Source organism: Bubalus kerabau, chromosome 18, assembly GCF_029407905.1.
Source record: "Bubalus kerabau isolate K-KA32 ecotype Philippines breed swamp buffalo chromosome 18, PCC_UOA_SB_1v2, whole genome shotgun sequence".
Classification (NCBI taxonomy): Eukaryota; Metazoa; Chordata; class Mammalia; order Artiodactyla; family Bovidae; genus Bubalus; species Bubalus kerabau.
Genome location: NC_073641.1, coordinates 4,489,291 through 4,506,090, shown reverse-complemented (window position 1 = coordinate 4,506,090; position 16,800 = coordinate 4,489,291). Strand labels below are relative to the sequence as shown.

The 16,800-nt window shown below is 42.1% G+C and overlaps 1 protein-coding gene across 8 annotated transcripts in view; it reads right to left on the bottom strand.

Annotated features, from left to right (window-relative positions):
• Positions 1-16,800, bottom strand: part of KCNIP1 (potassium voltage-gated channel interacting protein 1) — a 403,298-nt gene that overhangs the window by 14,582 nt on the left and 371,916 nt on the right. For 2 of the 8 annotated variants that reach the window (XM_055554526.1, XM_055554528.1), the window contains exons 2-4: positions 6,621-6,653; positions 1,802-1,926; positions 1,013-1,082 (exon numbers count right to left, since the gene is read on the bottom strand). In XM_055554526.1, coding sequence (XP_055410501.1) covers positions 1,013-1,082; positions 1,802-1,926; positions 6,621-6,653 — 228 coding nt within the window. Of the gene's footprint in view, positions 1-1,009; positions 1,122-1,801; positions 1,927-5,626; positions 5,649-6,620; positions 6,654-16,800 lie in introns of those variants that run through there. The other 6 variants (XM_055554527.1, XM_055554530.1, XM_055554532.1 and 3 more) reach the window with 5 other exon arrangements.

Below are 16,800 nucleotides of genomic sequence, written 5' to 3'. Positions count from 1 at the left end.
GTTTAACTCTTCACATAGTCATATCATTAGAACCATCGTTGTTTGCCACATAGTCAAAACTCAGTAAAGAGTGGCTCAACAGGACTCCACAGATAGTGGGTGTGGGGCCTGCATGGGGCAAAACTGTCCCCAGCTGGGGGAGGAGCTCTGCACTGGAACTCACACCTGAGAAGGCGCCTGTCTGCTGCTGAGGGAGGCGTATGAGAAATAGAGCCGGAAAAGTGTCTGGGACACTTGGATCTCTGTTTCATTGGCCCCCGAGGAAGGGGTCCTGCAGGAGATGGCTCCTGGGCAGGAAGTAAGTTGACATGTGACACACGGAAGCCATGGGAAGCCTCTGATGCCCCAGACCCCGGGGCCAGAGCGGGTGCCCGCAGGAGTCAGGCAGGGTGGCAGAGCGCCTGTGAGCCTGGCACACAGGCTAACCTTATTTATAAGCACGATTTTATTCACCTTGCATCTTTTTCGATTCTTTATTTTTATAGCTTCTGGTATTTACTAAAGTTCTTTTTCAAAATTCCACCTTGTCTCAGCCGTTTTAAGGGAAAGATGGAGCACGGCGCAGTGGGAGGTGGGCCTAACACAGCAGAGCTTTGGATGGACACTCTGGGGTCCAATCCTGGTCTGCCGCTCTCTAGCTGTGTGATCTGCAGTGAGCTGCTTAGCCTCTCTGAGACTCAGAGGCCCCATTCTCCCATAACCATACCAGCTTTCTAGAGACTTTATGATACTGCTTTATCACTACCATCTCTGGGAGAAGGTCCATTTTCAGAGCTCTTTTCTGCTAAAGCTTTAGTGGATTCCACATCTTGCAGTAAGGGAGGAACGCTGCTCTGAGCTCTCCCCAGCCCTGAGGTGGAGGCAGACAACAAGGCCCTGTGGCCCTGGAGGAAGGAAGCATGATGGAGGGAGCAGAGAGGGAGCCAGAGGGAGCAGAGAAGGAGGCGGGAGCAGAGAGGGAGGCGGGAGCAGAGAGGGAGCTGTGAGGGGTCTCTTTCAAGACCGGACTCACCTCCATGAGGGAAAAACTGAGCGTAGATCTGCTTGAATGTCTCTTCATTGACCACACCGCTGGGGCACTCCTGTGTGAGGGAGATGGAGTCAGTGGGGGAGGCTGACAGCTTTGGGGGTCCTCATGAGCCCTGGTGGGTGGGGACCGGGTAACCACCTGTGCACTTCCCTGACTCCAAGGAGAGTGGCTGGAAGTTCTACTTTAGGACTGAAGCTGCTTTGCAAAATGGTGAGATGTTATCAGAGAACAGGCACTGTGAGGTGGGAGTCTGGGCTGTGGGATTTTTAACAGAAAGACCTGGGTTTGGATCCTGGCTCAGCCCCTCCTATGCTTTGTGACTTTGAGTGACTCAGCCCTGATTCTCAATGTCCTTACCATGAGAATGTAAAATAGGGCTACCAGTACCTTCCCAGCCAGGCTCTCAGGAAGTTAAATATATGAAATCATGATGGTGAGCTGGGTTAGCAGCAGACCTAAATCCCCACATTTCTGGGACACTAATGACCCTGATGGTGTGATGAGCTATCCTGAGGTGAGTATCTAGGCCGAAGCTGTGCCACCCTGCCAGGTCTGGGCCACCGGCCGGCTTCCCGTCCACCGAGACTGCCTCTTTCTTGTTTGGCACCTTTCTCTCTAGCTGGTGAGCAACCGTGCTCTCCTGACTCCTTTATAGAATGGCCTTCCTTACATATATGCAAAAATCTCTTGGAGGGGTCCCTTTGGCATTTGAGAGAGCGGAGTCCCAGGTGGGAAATCCTCCTGGGCCTTCAGAAGCCGTGTAGGTCTTACATTTTTGAAACCTCGATAAAGGACTTGCAGCTCCCTCTTGGTGAAGTTGGTCTGTGCCTCCAGCTGCTCCAGCCCCTCAGGCCGATGGCAAACCATGGTCATCTCCAGCTCGTCTTCAATCTTATCTGGAACCAGAAGAGATGGCATTGGGGTGGCTCACCTTGGTGGTCACTTGTCAGACTGTAGCCCGGGTTGTCAGAAGGGGGGTGTGGTGACCAGGACATAGGGTCATGGGCTGGGGGTGTCACACTGCAGATGACCTTCTTGCCTTGAGCCCCACCTCTCTATTCAGTCGCTTTCTATCTCACCATCAGTCCATCACTCCAGGTGTGTTAGACACCATCTATGGAGGGAGCTTCAGCCCAGGAATGTGTGTTCCAAGTGCTAAAAATAAGTCCATACAAAAACATTTCCTTGTCTTTCAAAATATCTGTTTTGTATATTCAATTTGCTGCCCACTGAATATTCCACTGCTCATCTGAATATTCCAGAGACACAGGTAAGTGAGCAGATGGATTAACATCCTCCGAACAGCAAACAGAGACAAATCTACTAAAAAACCATAGAGTAAAGTCTTACCATCTGGGAAACTAGAGGTAGGCTAGCTTGATTTGGCAAAAAGTACAAATTATAGCATGTTAAATATTAATTTAAAAATATGAAACCACTTTCCAGTATTGTAATATCTAACAGACATCCTTAAATGATAGGAAAGTAACTTAAATGGGAGCTACTTTACATAAATGAAAACTTTGGAAGCATTTGAAGGGCTCTACAAACAACTGTTTACGTGTACTAGGGTGCAATAGTTTTGCACTATTATTTAGGAAGCTTTAGTCATTTAAAGCATCCTATTGCTCTGTCCATCTCCTATTGAAGGATCACAAAATCCAAATAAGCGGAACTTTGAACGTTTTACCATCACCACTGGGCTTCCCTGGTGGCTCAGCTGGTAAAGAATCCACCTGAAGTGTGGGAGACCTGGGTTCAATCCCTGGATTGGGAAGATCCCCTGGAGAAGGGAAGGCTACCCGCTCCAGTATTCTGGCCTGGAGAATTCCATAGTCCATAGGGTCGCAAAGAGTCGGACACGACTGAGCATCTTTCATTTCACTTCGCTTTACCACCATAGAAGTGTTTTCCTTTGGGACCTACCAGAATGCTTTCTACAAATTTACTTCAATCAAGAATCAATTGCCATCTAGCCTTCCTGCCCGTCGTTGTCAGGCAGGCATCACCAAGTCCAAGTATTGAGTAACTGTAAATCTGAACTGGCAAGAGTAGGGATGAGATGGGCAGGCTTCTGGAAATGTACACACACCATCATATCCCATGATGACGGAGGGTGAGGATAGGCTGAGTTTCTGTCTGAGAGGATAGGATGGGTACATGCATTTCCGTAGCTAGTGTCAGTCTCTTTGCATCAGATTCTTCCTGCAATTATCACTTTTCCTTTTGAGACAATGACCCCAATGAAAAAGGAATCCATCAAAGTCAGTTTATATCTTCTCTGAGGTAATGGACATTGGGGTAGAGTTCCAAGGGAGAGGCAGAAGAACTCGGTGACAATTTCCAATTGTTATCTTTTTTATGTGCTAGGGAACACACGTCATCTTATCCCACAGGGATCAGAGCATATTACTCAATATAAATGACACTTTGTTTGCACAAAATAGCTGCCAGTGGCCAATTTCCTTATAATTTGAATAGAGCCATTAATTATTGTTATGTTACCAGCTAACAAGTTAAGTAGCAATTATGAAACACTGTAGCATTCTCAAACAAATAATCCCACATAAGTATAATTCAGAATTCTCCCATATATTTTTAACTCATTTAAAAATAGAAAACAAGTTGTTGGTTTAAATCTTCTAACATTAGATTTTAGTAGCAACTTTATTTTAAAAATGCACAGAAATTTAACAGTGAAAAGAGGTGAAAGTTATATTAAAAGGTAAACAAGGAAGACAGGAAAATATTTTTGGAAGAACTAATGTATTTTTGAAGTCACCTAGTATACCTTTTCAAGTCTGTCTTATCCAGAAGCTTAAAAGACTTCTCTTTTCAGTATTGACTATGATCAGATTCTTCACAAGCTCAGGGAAATTCCTTTGCAGAAGTTTGAGAGACTCTGACTCAGAAACTGCACTTGCTTACCATCTCTTTCATTAAAAATGCACTAAATAATTATAGATATATCAAATATTAAACTCACTTCATTAAGACAGAACTGGTTTGTTTGCTGGCTGACCAGCAGGGTCAATTTTCCATATCAAAGAGATTCTATAATATCTGAATATTTGGATATTGACTGCCAAGCTTTTGTTTGGCTTTTTCATCACCCTCTAATTGTCAGATTGTGATCACATCCGTTACTGAAGAAAATTTATGTACTTGGGATTCAAGATGCTAGAGCTGGTAAATCACTGGCATGGTGAGTGTTAGGGGCTTAACCAGTGGTTCTTAATTTTTTTTCATTGTAAGAATTACAATTTACATCACAATCCATATACATAAAGGAACAATTTTGTAAAATGTTTTGAACCAAAGGTTTCATGAAATAATACATTTTCTCACTAATGGGAACTGTCCTCTGTTTTCAATTTTAACCTATTCCTTTATAAAAATGTGCTGATTATGACCCTCATGGTCATGATTTGGGAACATACAACACTAATTTGTTTAAACCTAGAGCAATCTTTATGGGGGCGCCCATACTCTAAGCATTCTTTCCTTCACACCAGCTGCCCCTTCTTTTTCTCTGTAAGGTTCATGGTTCTGGCCACTGTAGCTATATTCCAAAGCAACCTTGGAAGGAGCTGTGGAGGTTTTCACATTCCTGTTTTCCCCTGGGGAGCCTCTGAGTGCTGTCCAAGTGGTCCCACTAAAGGAAGGAGGATGGTCCAGCACCCTGATTGGAGGAAAAGGAAACAGAATGAATAGATGGGACCTCCTTGATAGTTTCTTCTGAGGTTAAAAGTTTCTGAGGCCAAGTGCTACTTGGTATTACTATTTTTGTTATTAAAAATAATGATGAGCCAGTTACAAAGTCAGGTTGAATTTGAATCAAAAAGATAAAAATTAACCCAGAGACCGAATACAATGGGGATAACCACAAAGCAATAATAAATCAGAATATCTTTTGTTTGTAAATTGCCTTTGTCCTGTAAAATGTTTTCATGCCCACTGTCCCGTTACAACCTGTGTGTGGTGGGGAGTGGGGAACATTACCTTCTCCATCAGAATATTAGGAAGATGAGTGTCCTAAAAGATCAAGAGTTTTTCTAACTATAAGAACCTTAAAAAGGGATGAACAATCCAACGCTGGGGGTAGTTAAAGAAAGATAGAGTACCAGAATAACATCTAATGAGTGTAGATGTTATACAGGTAGTTCTCAGACTGAAGGCAAGTTTGGAGAAGATGATTCAGATTATGTGGGCTTTAATGTTTCGGGGCCACAGGCTCTTCTGAGTTTGGATGAAATCTATAGGCCCTCTCAGAAAAAGAAAATGCACCTAACTCACATTCCCTGAGCTCCCGTCTCTTTCAAACACTTGGAGCCCACGTTGAGGACTTCTAGCGCAGAAGTTCTCCACACTCTGTCGCCTCTGCCTTTGCCTGAGTCCTGGCTCACACAGTCAGTTGGAGACAGAACTGGACCTCAAATCCGGCCAATCCAGGCAGATCTGGCTTCCATGTGCCTCTCCAATGGCTTCTGCTTCCCTCCAGCACAAGCTGCAATTTGGTTTGTAACCAGCTTCGCAGTAGTTCTGCTTTTGGCAAGCTCTCTGCCCATGTAAGAGTGAGGCGCTTACACTATGAGCAGTCTGTGGTCTCCTCCCTGGTAAGGGGTCTCCTCTGTTAGGTTCACAACCACGACAGGATGAAAGACCATGGCCATTTCCATTTCCTTCTCCTTGGACTGGAAAATATTTTCTGGATTGGATTTTGTACCAACCATCTAGCTTTAAGGTTGCAAAATGAGTTGGTCCTTAGCTTGAACAGAGTTCAAAGACAGGTCTTGTTTGGCCTAGAAAATGTATTTTGTTGGGAATTTCCAATATTTAAAGATGAGAGATTCAGGCACAAGTTTGGATTTCTAGTTTCTCTTGGAAACTGAGATTCCCTGACCACGTTGGCAGCAGTTTATCAGAGCTGAGCAGGGGCCGGCCCCTCGAGCCATGAAAACCTCTAGTGCGCCCTCTGTCTTCCTCTGCATGACTTCATTTCTTCTCTCTGCCTGTTCCTGCAGGCATCTGAGGTTTTGGTTCCTGATCTCTACCCACTTACCCTGCCACCCACCTACCTTTCACCGATCTCATAACACCCAGACGACCACCTTCTCTCTTCCTCACCATTTGTTTATTTAAACACGTTTTGCTTTGTTTCACAAAGGGTTTGAAGTTGATTATATGAAACACATATAATAAAACAAAAAGAGATAAAGTAATAAGAAAAACTGCCTTGGAAAATATTAATTAGATTAGGAGGTTGAGACCACAGGGAAAAAGAGAACACAGAAATTCAGGTCATTTGTTCCAAGCAGTTACTACACTTGAGCCACAAATTGGCTCTGAGCTTTCACATGTATCTTATAGTCTGTGAGAGGAAAACATCACTTTCTTTAGGGGAAGCAAAATTTTCCTATAACTTGTCTCTACAAGAATGTTTTCAACTGTTTCTATTTAAAAGAAGTTTGCTGACGGGACACAGAAATTTGGTCTGTGTGAAAAGAGTAATGACAAAATACATCCTTGATTAAGAAGCACTCCCACTGAAAGTAATGTAACCAAAGCAGTCAAGTTAAACTTTTTTTACCTCTCTGATACTGGTAATACCACCAGGCGATGTCTAGGAAAAAGTAAGAAAACATTTTACCAAAACTGTTCATCAAACAAGCAAAATATACTTTTATTTTCCATGGAAAGCCTGCTCTGCGGGTGTCCAGGTCACCATCCAGCGCAACGTATGTGAAGAGGTCTCTTCCTAGCAGAGCTGGAACTGACCTCCCACGGCCAGAACAGCCAAGAGCAATGGGTTACCTTGCAGTGCCCACTGCTTCCAGCAGGGGGCTCATTGAGCATGCCCGCAGCCATGCAGCCATGCAGCCCGAAGAAAGGTAGGGGGCGAGGGGCAGAGGATGCACGGATGTGGATGGGTCTTGGAAATACCTGCATGTTTGATTGAAGAGTGCCCTATAAGATAACCCTCCACAATACAGGCCCCATTGCTGCAATCGGCCATTTTGTGATTTGAAGCTGCATTCTTGAAGGATTCTTTACTCACTCAATAACTATCAGTGAAGTGTCTACTATGAGTACATCAGTGAATGAACAACTCTGTTCCCTGCTCTTGTGGAGCTTACAGTCTACAAGCCTTTGCTTCTCTCTTCCCCTCTCCGTTGCGAGAAGTAACACAGATTCAGAAAAGGATAGAGGGTTATTGAAGAAATTGCTTTGCACTTTGGGAGGACCGGACAGATTGGTTGCAGGCAAAATCCCCTATTACACTGAATATAAAACATGAGACAAAATATCAGACCTGGAAAATCCTCCATTTCATGGTGGAGTTGGGTGGAACTAGGTCCCAGACAGTGGGAAACAGGTTCTAGTTGCTGTTCTTCTGTTGGCCTTTTTGGGGCTATTTTGGGATCATCCTAGCTTTCTCTGTATCCCTGATCAAGAGTGCATAAAGCAGACCAGCCACCATCTTGTGTGTCTGAGTCATTCCTTACCCACAACCCCAGACAGGAAAGGCTTCTTTCCCTGCTGCCCTGAAAGTCGTGGGACAGGTGGGTGTCCTATTTCTGCTCTTGTTGCCTGACCTGAATCCTGCGGGAGAAACTTATCATACTGCATATGTCACTCTCATAGGTCGCATTTGTATTTATTTTTCTAACGGAGGCTACTTTTAGAACAGTTAAGGTTATGGAAAAATTGTACAGAAAATAGAGTTCCTATGCATTCCACCTTCACAATGTCACCTATTTTAACATCTTGACTTGGTATGGTATATTTGTTGCAATGGACAAACCAGGATTGATATATTATTTTAAACTAAAACCTGTAGTTTACATTAGAGTTCACTCTATGTAGTACAGTCTTGTAGGTTTTGATAAATATATAATGCCATATATCCACCATTATAGTATTCTACAGAATAATTTTACAGTTCTAAAAGTATAGCATTCTTGTAGAGATATGTCTACAAATATGGTCTGACTTCTCTGGCATTCCAGGAATGTGACAGGTATTGGGAGAGAGATGATTTTACCATGTCTATTCATAAGGAGTTAGACTGATGGGTAGGGCACACGCATAGACCAAGGATCACAAACTCAAATGCCAATTGTTGTCGTTGCTCAGCCGCTAAGTTATGTCCAACTCTTTGTGACCCCATGGACTGTAGCACCCCAACCTCCTCTGTCCTTCACTATCTCCCAGAGTTTGCTCAAATTCATGTCCATTCAGTCAGTGATGTTGTAATTCAGATGAGTTTGGTAATGTAAGTACAACCATGGAGACTGCTGGGGACTGAGAACTGGAGAGCCATTGCCCCATGAAAGGGAAATAGCTGTTATGCAGCCAGTTGTTGTTATGTAGAATTTAAGCCTGGTGAATCCACATCTTCAGGTTTTTCAAGAGATGCTACAATCGAAAGATGATTTGTGTCCTGATTCTTAGCTGTTATTGATGCATTTAACATTTATATATATACCATTGGACAAGTATAATATTACTGTTGGTAGAATATTGTGGATTTCTGGAATGGAATTCTTCATTGGCAAATCATTCCAAGCTCTGTGTATGTGTGTGTGTGTGTGTGTGCACTTAGTCACTCAGTTGTGTCCAACTCTTTGTGATCCCATGGACTGTAGCCTACCAGGCTTCTCTGTCCATAGGATTTCCCAGTCAAGAATACAGAAATGGATTGCCATTTCCTTCTCCAGGGGATCATCCCGACCCAGGGATCAAAATCATGTCTCTTATGTCTCCTGCATCGGCACTAGGAGGATGGTAATGCCATTTGGATGGCAGGGGAACAGAAGAAGTCACAGGGAAGATTTCAAGGGAAAGTGATCATTTATTGAGTCTTGAAGGAAGAAGGACAATGCAACAGCATGTGAAAAGGCACAGAAGCTGAAAGGGCCCTAGAATTGCAAGCTCTCTTGAAGCAGAGCTGACTTCTCACTGAGAAAAACAAGAAAAGGGGAATTAAAAAAAATCACAACTGTTTGGAGAGCTACCAGGATATGTATCAAAAAGATCATACATCATGACCAAGTGGGCTTTATCCCAGGGATGCAAGGATTCTTCAATATTTGCAAATCAATCAATGTGATACACCACATTAACAAATTGAAAGATAAAAACCATATGATTATCTCAATAGATGCAGAGAAAGCCTTTGAAAAAATTCAACATCCATTTATGATAAAAACCCTCCAGAAAGCAGGCATAGAAGGAACATACCTCAACATAATAAAAGCCATATATGATGAACCCATAGCAAATATTATCCTCAATGGTGAAAAATTGAAAGCATTTCCCCTAAAATCAGGAACAAGACAAAGGTACCCACTCTCACCACTACTATTTAACATAGATTTGAAAGTTTTAGCCACAGCAATCAGAGAAGAAAAAGGATTCTTCTTTTCCACATTGGAAACCCTAAAGACTCCACCAGAAAATTACTAGAGCTAATCAATGAATATAATAAAGTTGCAGGATATAAAATCAACACACAGAAATCCCTTGCATTCCTATACACTAACAATGAGAAAACAGAAAGAGAAATTAAGGAAACAATTCCATTCACCATTGCAATGAAAAGAATAAAATATTTAGGAATAAATCTACCTAAATAAACAAAAGACCTATATATAGAAAACTATAAAACACTGATGAAAGAATCAAAGATGACACAAATAGATGGAGAATATTCCATGTTCACTGATCGGAAGAATCAATATAGTGAAAATGAGTATACTACCCAAGGCAATCTATAGATTCAGTCCAATCCCTATCGAGCTACCAATGGTATTTTTCACAGAACTAGAACAAATAATTTCACAATTTGTATGGAAATACAAAAAACTTTGAAAAGCCAAAGCAATCTTGAGAAAGAAGAATGGAACTGGAGGAATCAACCTGCCTGACTTCAGACTATACTACAAAGCTATAGTGATCAAGACAGTATGGTACTGGCACAAAGACAGAAATATAGATCAATGGAACAAAATAGAAAGCCCAGAGATAAATCCATGCACCTATGGACACCTTATCTTTGACAAGGGAGGCAAGAGCGACTGAGCGACTGAACTGAAGCAAAGCATGTGAGCGGGACTTTCAGCAATCTGGGAAGACAAAAACTGGATCAGTGCCACAAAGACATTGAGGACGTGAGGCCCCAGACTGGAGGGACCACAGAGACATGAGCCTGGTAACGCGAGTTGCTTATTCCCTCAAGGCTTTTGATAATTCCTAAGTGACAGAAGTCAAGAGAAACTGAGAGGTCAAGACATACTACCACAAAATTTTGTAGAGCCAAACAGAGCTTTTGGCAGGCTCATGGTGTTAAGAGATAACTGTTAGCGTTCTGGGTCTTCCTAGGAAGAGGGTTCCTGGTAAATACCCAGGCTTTCAGCTTTACCCCTAAAGGATTACATTTTAGGAGCAAAACCAAGTTAGGAATAGGTCCGGCCTTACAAAGACTGAAATCCAGCCTCAACACAACTCAGCCCATGTTTGGGTTAAGTTTACTGCCCCTATTCTAATACTTTCTAGAAGTGGAAGTTCAGCTAGGTAGTTTACAAATTTTTAATTCTAATGCCCACCTTTCATTAAAAATGCCAGTTGTATTAAGAGACAGGACCAAAAGTAAAAGAAATAACATGGTAATAGAGATTTATGAGACCTAGATATTGAACCTCTCAAACATGGGCTTTAAAACAATGAAATATGCTCTAGAAAATAGAGAAAAGATGGAGAATGCCATCAGAAAACCAGAATATATATAAGAAAGTAAGTTTAAAATTCTAGAATGATAACAGTAGGTTATGCACAGATGAAGAGAAAATTAATGATTTGTTAGATAGGTCAAGAGAAAAATATACTCACTGATGCACAGAAAGAAAAAATGGAGACTAGAGATAAAAGCACAAGACATGATGAAAAATTCTAGCATTTATAATTGGAGTCCTGAAATAAAAAGGAGATAAAGAATGATTCTGATGGAATATTTGAAAGATAAGTAAATGAGAATTTGAAAAATGGATGTAATAAATCAAGCCGCAGATTCAAGAAGTACTACAAACCTCAAGCAGATAAACACAAAGAAAACCACATCTAGAAGCATCACAGTAAAACTGCTGAAATATAATACAAAGACAAATAAAAACTCTTCAATATAAGAGAGCAGCCTTCAAGTTATAGCCAAACCCTAACTAAATGCTGCTTACAAGCATAAGGACAACAAAGGCAAAAGTAAAAGTATGTAAATGAATACAGCATGCAAACAGTAATTGAGAAATTCTGGCACGGCTATTTTAACATCAGATAAACTAAACTTTAAGGCAAGAGGCTTTGCTGGAGAGAAAGAGTTTTCAAAATGAAAGAGGCCATTCACTGGGAAGACATAGCAACCCTAAATTAGTATGCAATAATAATATAGCTTCAAAATACATATAAAGCAAAGGCTGACAGACCTAGAAGGAGAAATAGCAAGCTCACAATCAGAACTGGAGATTTAAAAACACCCTGGAAAGATCCCCTGGAGGAGGGCACAGCAACCTACTCCAGTATTCTTGCCTGGAGAATCCCATGGACAGAGGAGCCTGGCGGGCTATAGTTCATAGGGTCACAAACAGTCGGACACAACTGACACGACTTAGCACGCGTGCACACGCAGTGTGTAATTGATAAAACAAAAGACCAAAAAGGGCATAGAAGATACGAGCAATGTAATTAGCAAACTTGGTCTCATTGACGTATGTAGGTCTCTTTACCCAACAATCATAGACTATTACACACCCTTTCCAAGTGCATATAGAACACTTACCAAAATGGACTGCTTCCTGGCTCTTAGAGCTAATCTCCAAGAATTCAAAGAATTGAAATTTTCAGGATGTTTTCTGTTCAAAGTGAAATTAAGAAATCAAGAGCAAAAAGAAAACAAAGAAATCTCCAAATGTTTGGACATCAAGCAACATGGTTCTAATTCCTAAGTGTCCCATGTATCAAAAGAAGAGACGTCATGGAAATTAGAAAGTATTTTGAACTAAGTGATAATGAAAACATGACATATCAAAACTTGTGGGCTGCCATTAAAACTGTGCCCAGAGGGAAATTTAAAAGAGCATAACCTACTCGAGCTGCACATAATTTATGTGACAGGGTGCATAAAACTGAATGATGTGCTATCTCTTGTTATCATATTTTTAGTGTTTCCAATGATTCAATTTTAATGTTGCGTAAGCTATGTTGGTTACTTTAGAGACTATTTGTGATGGCATGCTGGCATCTGAAAATGTAATTTTTTCTCTCCCCTAAACATGGCTTGTTGGTCTTTTCTGGATAAGTTTAATAACATCTTTCAATTGACAGATTACCCCAATGTAATCAGGGATGAAGATCCTCGTTGGTGCCTCTGTGTAGCCAAGGGGGAAACAAGTTCTATTAGACCCTTAAGTGTAATCCTGGAGGCTGAAATCCCTACAGCCAAGACTTAGAGGTGAGTCATAAGCTCAAGCAGACACTCACGGCACACAACTCATCAGCTCTGAATTTTATAAACGTAAGGATGAGTCCCCGGAGTGCTGAGTTGAGACTTGATAAAGATTTTCTGAGTGTTCTAGACATTTTTTTCAGTCTTCTTGGTTCAATAAAACTCAAATCATGTTTTGCTCCAAGCATCTGTTCTCTTAATCTTGAAATCCTCTTTCCCCTTTTAAGCAAAATTGAATCTATACATATCTCATTCATTTATACCTCAGTCCTAAAAATGTTCTGGCAAAGGAGAGTCCTACCAAAAAAATATTTGAGTATTTGAGTACTGCTGCTTTCACTAGATGGGGGTTTTTCTGGATGAAATGTCTCAAAAAAATATATAGTGTACCTGAATTCTCTGACCTTTCTCCTCAAAAGGGGATGTTTTTGAGGGTGACTTTCAGATCAGCATACTAGATGGGGTGTATGGAAGGGGCATGTCAGCTGTATACTGCAACTTCTTGAAGATGGTGTTGGTGGTAGAAATGAATTTTCAGGAAGGTAATGCAATTATTTAAACTCCACGGAGTCACTACATACGTTGTGATGTAAGTCGTAAGTCACAATTCTTTTGTCTGTGTGGTGGTCAACATTCACACATTTTCCACCAAGACTGAAGAAACAAAGACACTCCTGGGAAAGGAGCGTGTCACGTAGATGCCAGGGTTGACAGCAAGGAGGAGCCCTAACTGGTGTTTCAGGACAAGGAGCAAGGCCACTGACATTAGGGACTCTTGAGTCCTCTCCTCTCCAAAGCAAACACTTCTGTCCAGCTAGCCCCCCTACCCCGCCCCGCCCCCAGGTTGCAGAGCAGAAATATATGTCAGCTTCACTGCAGTGTCTCAGCCACAGGCGAAAATCTCTAGATAATGTTTTAAGTGGACTTGTTTGTCTAGAAAACGTGTCCCAGGATGAAACTTTGGATGATTTACTTAGGTAACTCCCATAGTTCCTACAGCTGTAGGGGAGAATTAGTTATATCCTGCCACCAGTTAGTAGTCAGGAAGCGGTGGGGAAACCTCCCACTGTTTCTCCTTTAGTCTCAGCAGGACCTTGCCCTGAAGCTCCAGCACTTGGAGACAGCCAGGTAATGAGCAGTGGCTGCCCTGCTTTGGGGAAAGAGGGCATACTACCCAGGATGAATGGGTCTAGAATATTTCTGCAGGAAATCAGAGGATTACATGGGTGGGATTTTGTTACTTGGCTGAGAGGCTAAAATGATTTATTGCAAATGATGAGAGAAAAATAGTGTCTAGGGAGAAAAGATGCTCTTAGTATTAAGATGGACAAATGAAGATACAGAGACAAGCTGAAGGAATGACTCAAAGGAAAAGTAAAATTGCCACCTGAGCAAGACTTATCTCAGGTTGGCAAAGAATTTTCTCATCCATGGAAACTCACTGGATTGAGGTCAGGCTAAGGAGTCAATAGCCTGTCTTCCAGTCTGCTTTTTGAAGAGTAGTTCACTGCTGTCCAGATACCATGTCAACTTGCTGGGTGTTGGTTTCCAAGTAGGGAGCTTGAGGGGGTGGCGAGAAGCCTGCTTGATACCATTTTCCAATTTCTTGCTGTACATACCCCCTTCATAGCCTAGTTCAGGTTATTAACATGAACTCACTGAATATGGATTTGGGAAGCAAAGCCCATGATCTGACAGTATGACCTGACTCCATCACTTTATTACTGCATATTTAGCATATGCTTAACTATTCAAAATCAGTATACTAAAGACCTGAAAATCAATTTAATACTGGTGAAATATTCAGTTTCATAGTCATTGTAGTCCTTGTAACCCAACTAAATAAACCCTTTCTTTTTTTTAATTGGAGTATAATTGCTTTATAATGTTGTGTTAGTTTCTGCTATACAAACAAAGTGATTCAGCTATATAAGTATACATATAACCCTTTCTTTGTTAGTGGGAAAATAAACTCTTGTATACCATACAGAACAATCACAAGCAGGGAAATAATGGAGACTGGCCAAGTGAGCTTTTTCTGGATTCAGTTTTAATGTGTCCTCATTTTAAGTGCCTCTCTCAGTGAGCTTAGAGAGTATGGTAATAGTTTTAGAATTGATCTAATAATTTCACTATCCCTAGGAGGTATGTGGTCATTAGACTAATTGGATACCCATCTTGTAGCTGTGAATCTAAAGAGATAAGATATATAATGCTCTCTCTGCATACAGTAGGTGCACAAAAATGTTGTTCCCACCTTCTAGTACATTAAGATTGTGATCTTAAGGGTCATTCTCAAGCGCAGAATCCAAAATCATATCTGTTAGACTTTCTAGGTCATGATTACATTGTCTCTGATGGATCTAGTTAATTATGTGTGCTTCTCTTCACAATACAGGAAGATTTCTTGTTCTGTGATTTACCCTGTCAGAGAGTCACCCGGTTGCCAGTTCAAGTTGGATATTAACTAGATAAAGTGAATATTAACATTCTATATTAACTGCAACGGACATAACCAAACATAAGACACTGAAAGAGCCACTAAGCACCTCAGTCCGCAGACTGCCACGGAACAGGGCAGGGTTTCTATGGGTGTGGACGCCAGAAACGTGAGCAAACAGACATAATGACTGGCGGTCACTGAGAAAATTCCCTGCCTCTCCTCCGCTAGAGTTATTACACGGCTCCATGTCCTCTGCCCTTAATAATCCAGATAGTCACAGGGTGCACTGCGGTGGTCCAGTTCTCGGCTGGAGGAGAGAACTGGATGCTACCCTCTCCTGGAACACGAGCTGCCGAACCAAGGACTGCAGCCAGGTTGTCTGCCTGCCTGCCCAGAGGCAGGGAGAAGGCAGCAAGGTGTCCTCTCCAGGACTCAGCTAAGAAGCCTCTTAACTGTGCACTTAATAAATGAAGCCTTGGCAGACACACCTTGAATTATTAATGAAGTTATTCAGCTTTGATTGTTTTCTTCTTTGGGGGAAAGGTTATTCACTCAAACGCCTTTGATTAGACTGTATAATACATCACAATTGGACCTATTTTATGTGCAACTTTATGGTGATAATAGTTCTGTCTCATTTAGAAGCAAATCAGACATTATGAACTTCGTGATTTATTAATGTATTGATTTCTGTAAATGTCAGTGCATCTCACATCGCATCAGAGAGCCTGAGAACAATCAGTGCAGGACCAATAAAAATGTAAAATGAAATCATCATTAAAAAAGGGAAAGACTGCATGTTAAAAAGCCCTGCTGCCTCTCTGAAATGTTTCGGATTCCAGATCATTACCACGCAGGGACCCCTCCCTCGGAAGCACAGCCTGCATGAGATTGGGGCAGCTCTGTCCCATTTGTCTATTCTGTATGGACTGCAATAAGACACAAGAGGTGAACAGTCAGACCTGGAGGGGCCTCCAGGAGCTTGTGCCCTGACTTCTTTTCCTGGAGACGAAAATCAGATAAGGGGGTCCCTCTCCATCAGATTCGCCCCACTACAATCCAGCACCCCCTTGCTGAGTCTTCAGGACAAAGCCCAGACTCGCCAGCTGGCCTTGAAGGATCTATCCTAAAGGCCCAGTTTACCTTTCCAGAACAATTTCCCCACGACTACATGACATGGGTCTTTTGCAACAGCTGCAGAGTCTACTGACATGTGGACCTTTATCTCTGCCGAAGCATGTGATCAGCTGACTCCAATCCCAGCCACCTTTGAAACTTGACTAAGAGCCATCTCCTCCTAGCAGCTCTCAAAGACCACCACGTGGAAAGCTCTCTCTGTCCAAACTCCAAAAGCACTTATTACCTGTTAACAGTTACCCAGTGGGTATCAGAATCTACCTTTGGGTGTTTCATTGTGGTGTGAGATGGAGTGGGGAAGGGAGACTGTGCCTTGTCTTTTTTTTTCCTACCCCACTCCCTCCATGATGTCTAGTATATCTACTTTGCACATAGTAGGTGCATAGTAAGTGCTCATGAGTGTACGCATGCATGCTAAGTTGCTTCAGTGGTGTTCGATTCTTTGCGCCCACATGGATTGTAGCCCCTCCAGGCTCCTCTGTCCATGGGATTCTCCAGGCAAGAATACTGGAGTGGGTTGCTGTGTTCTCCTCCAGGGGATCTTCCCAACCCAGGGATCAAACCCATGTCTCTTATGTCTTCTGTATTCGTAGGAGGGTTCTTTACCACTAGCACCACCTGGGAAACCTCTAGTAAGTGCTCATTATTTGCTAAAAGTGTGTAGAACTATTAGGAGCTGAATGGGAATTACAT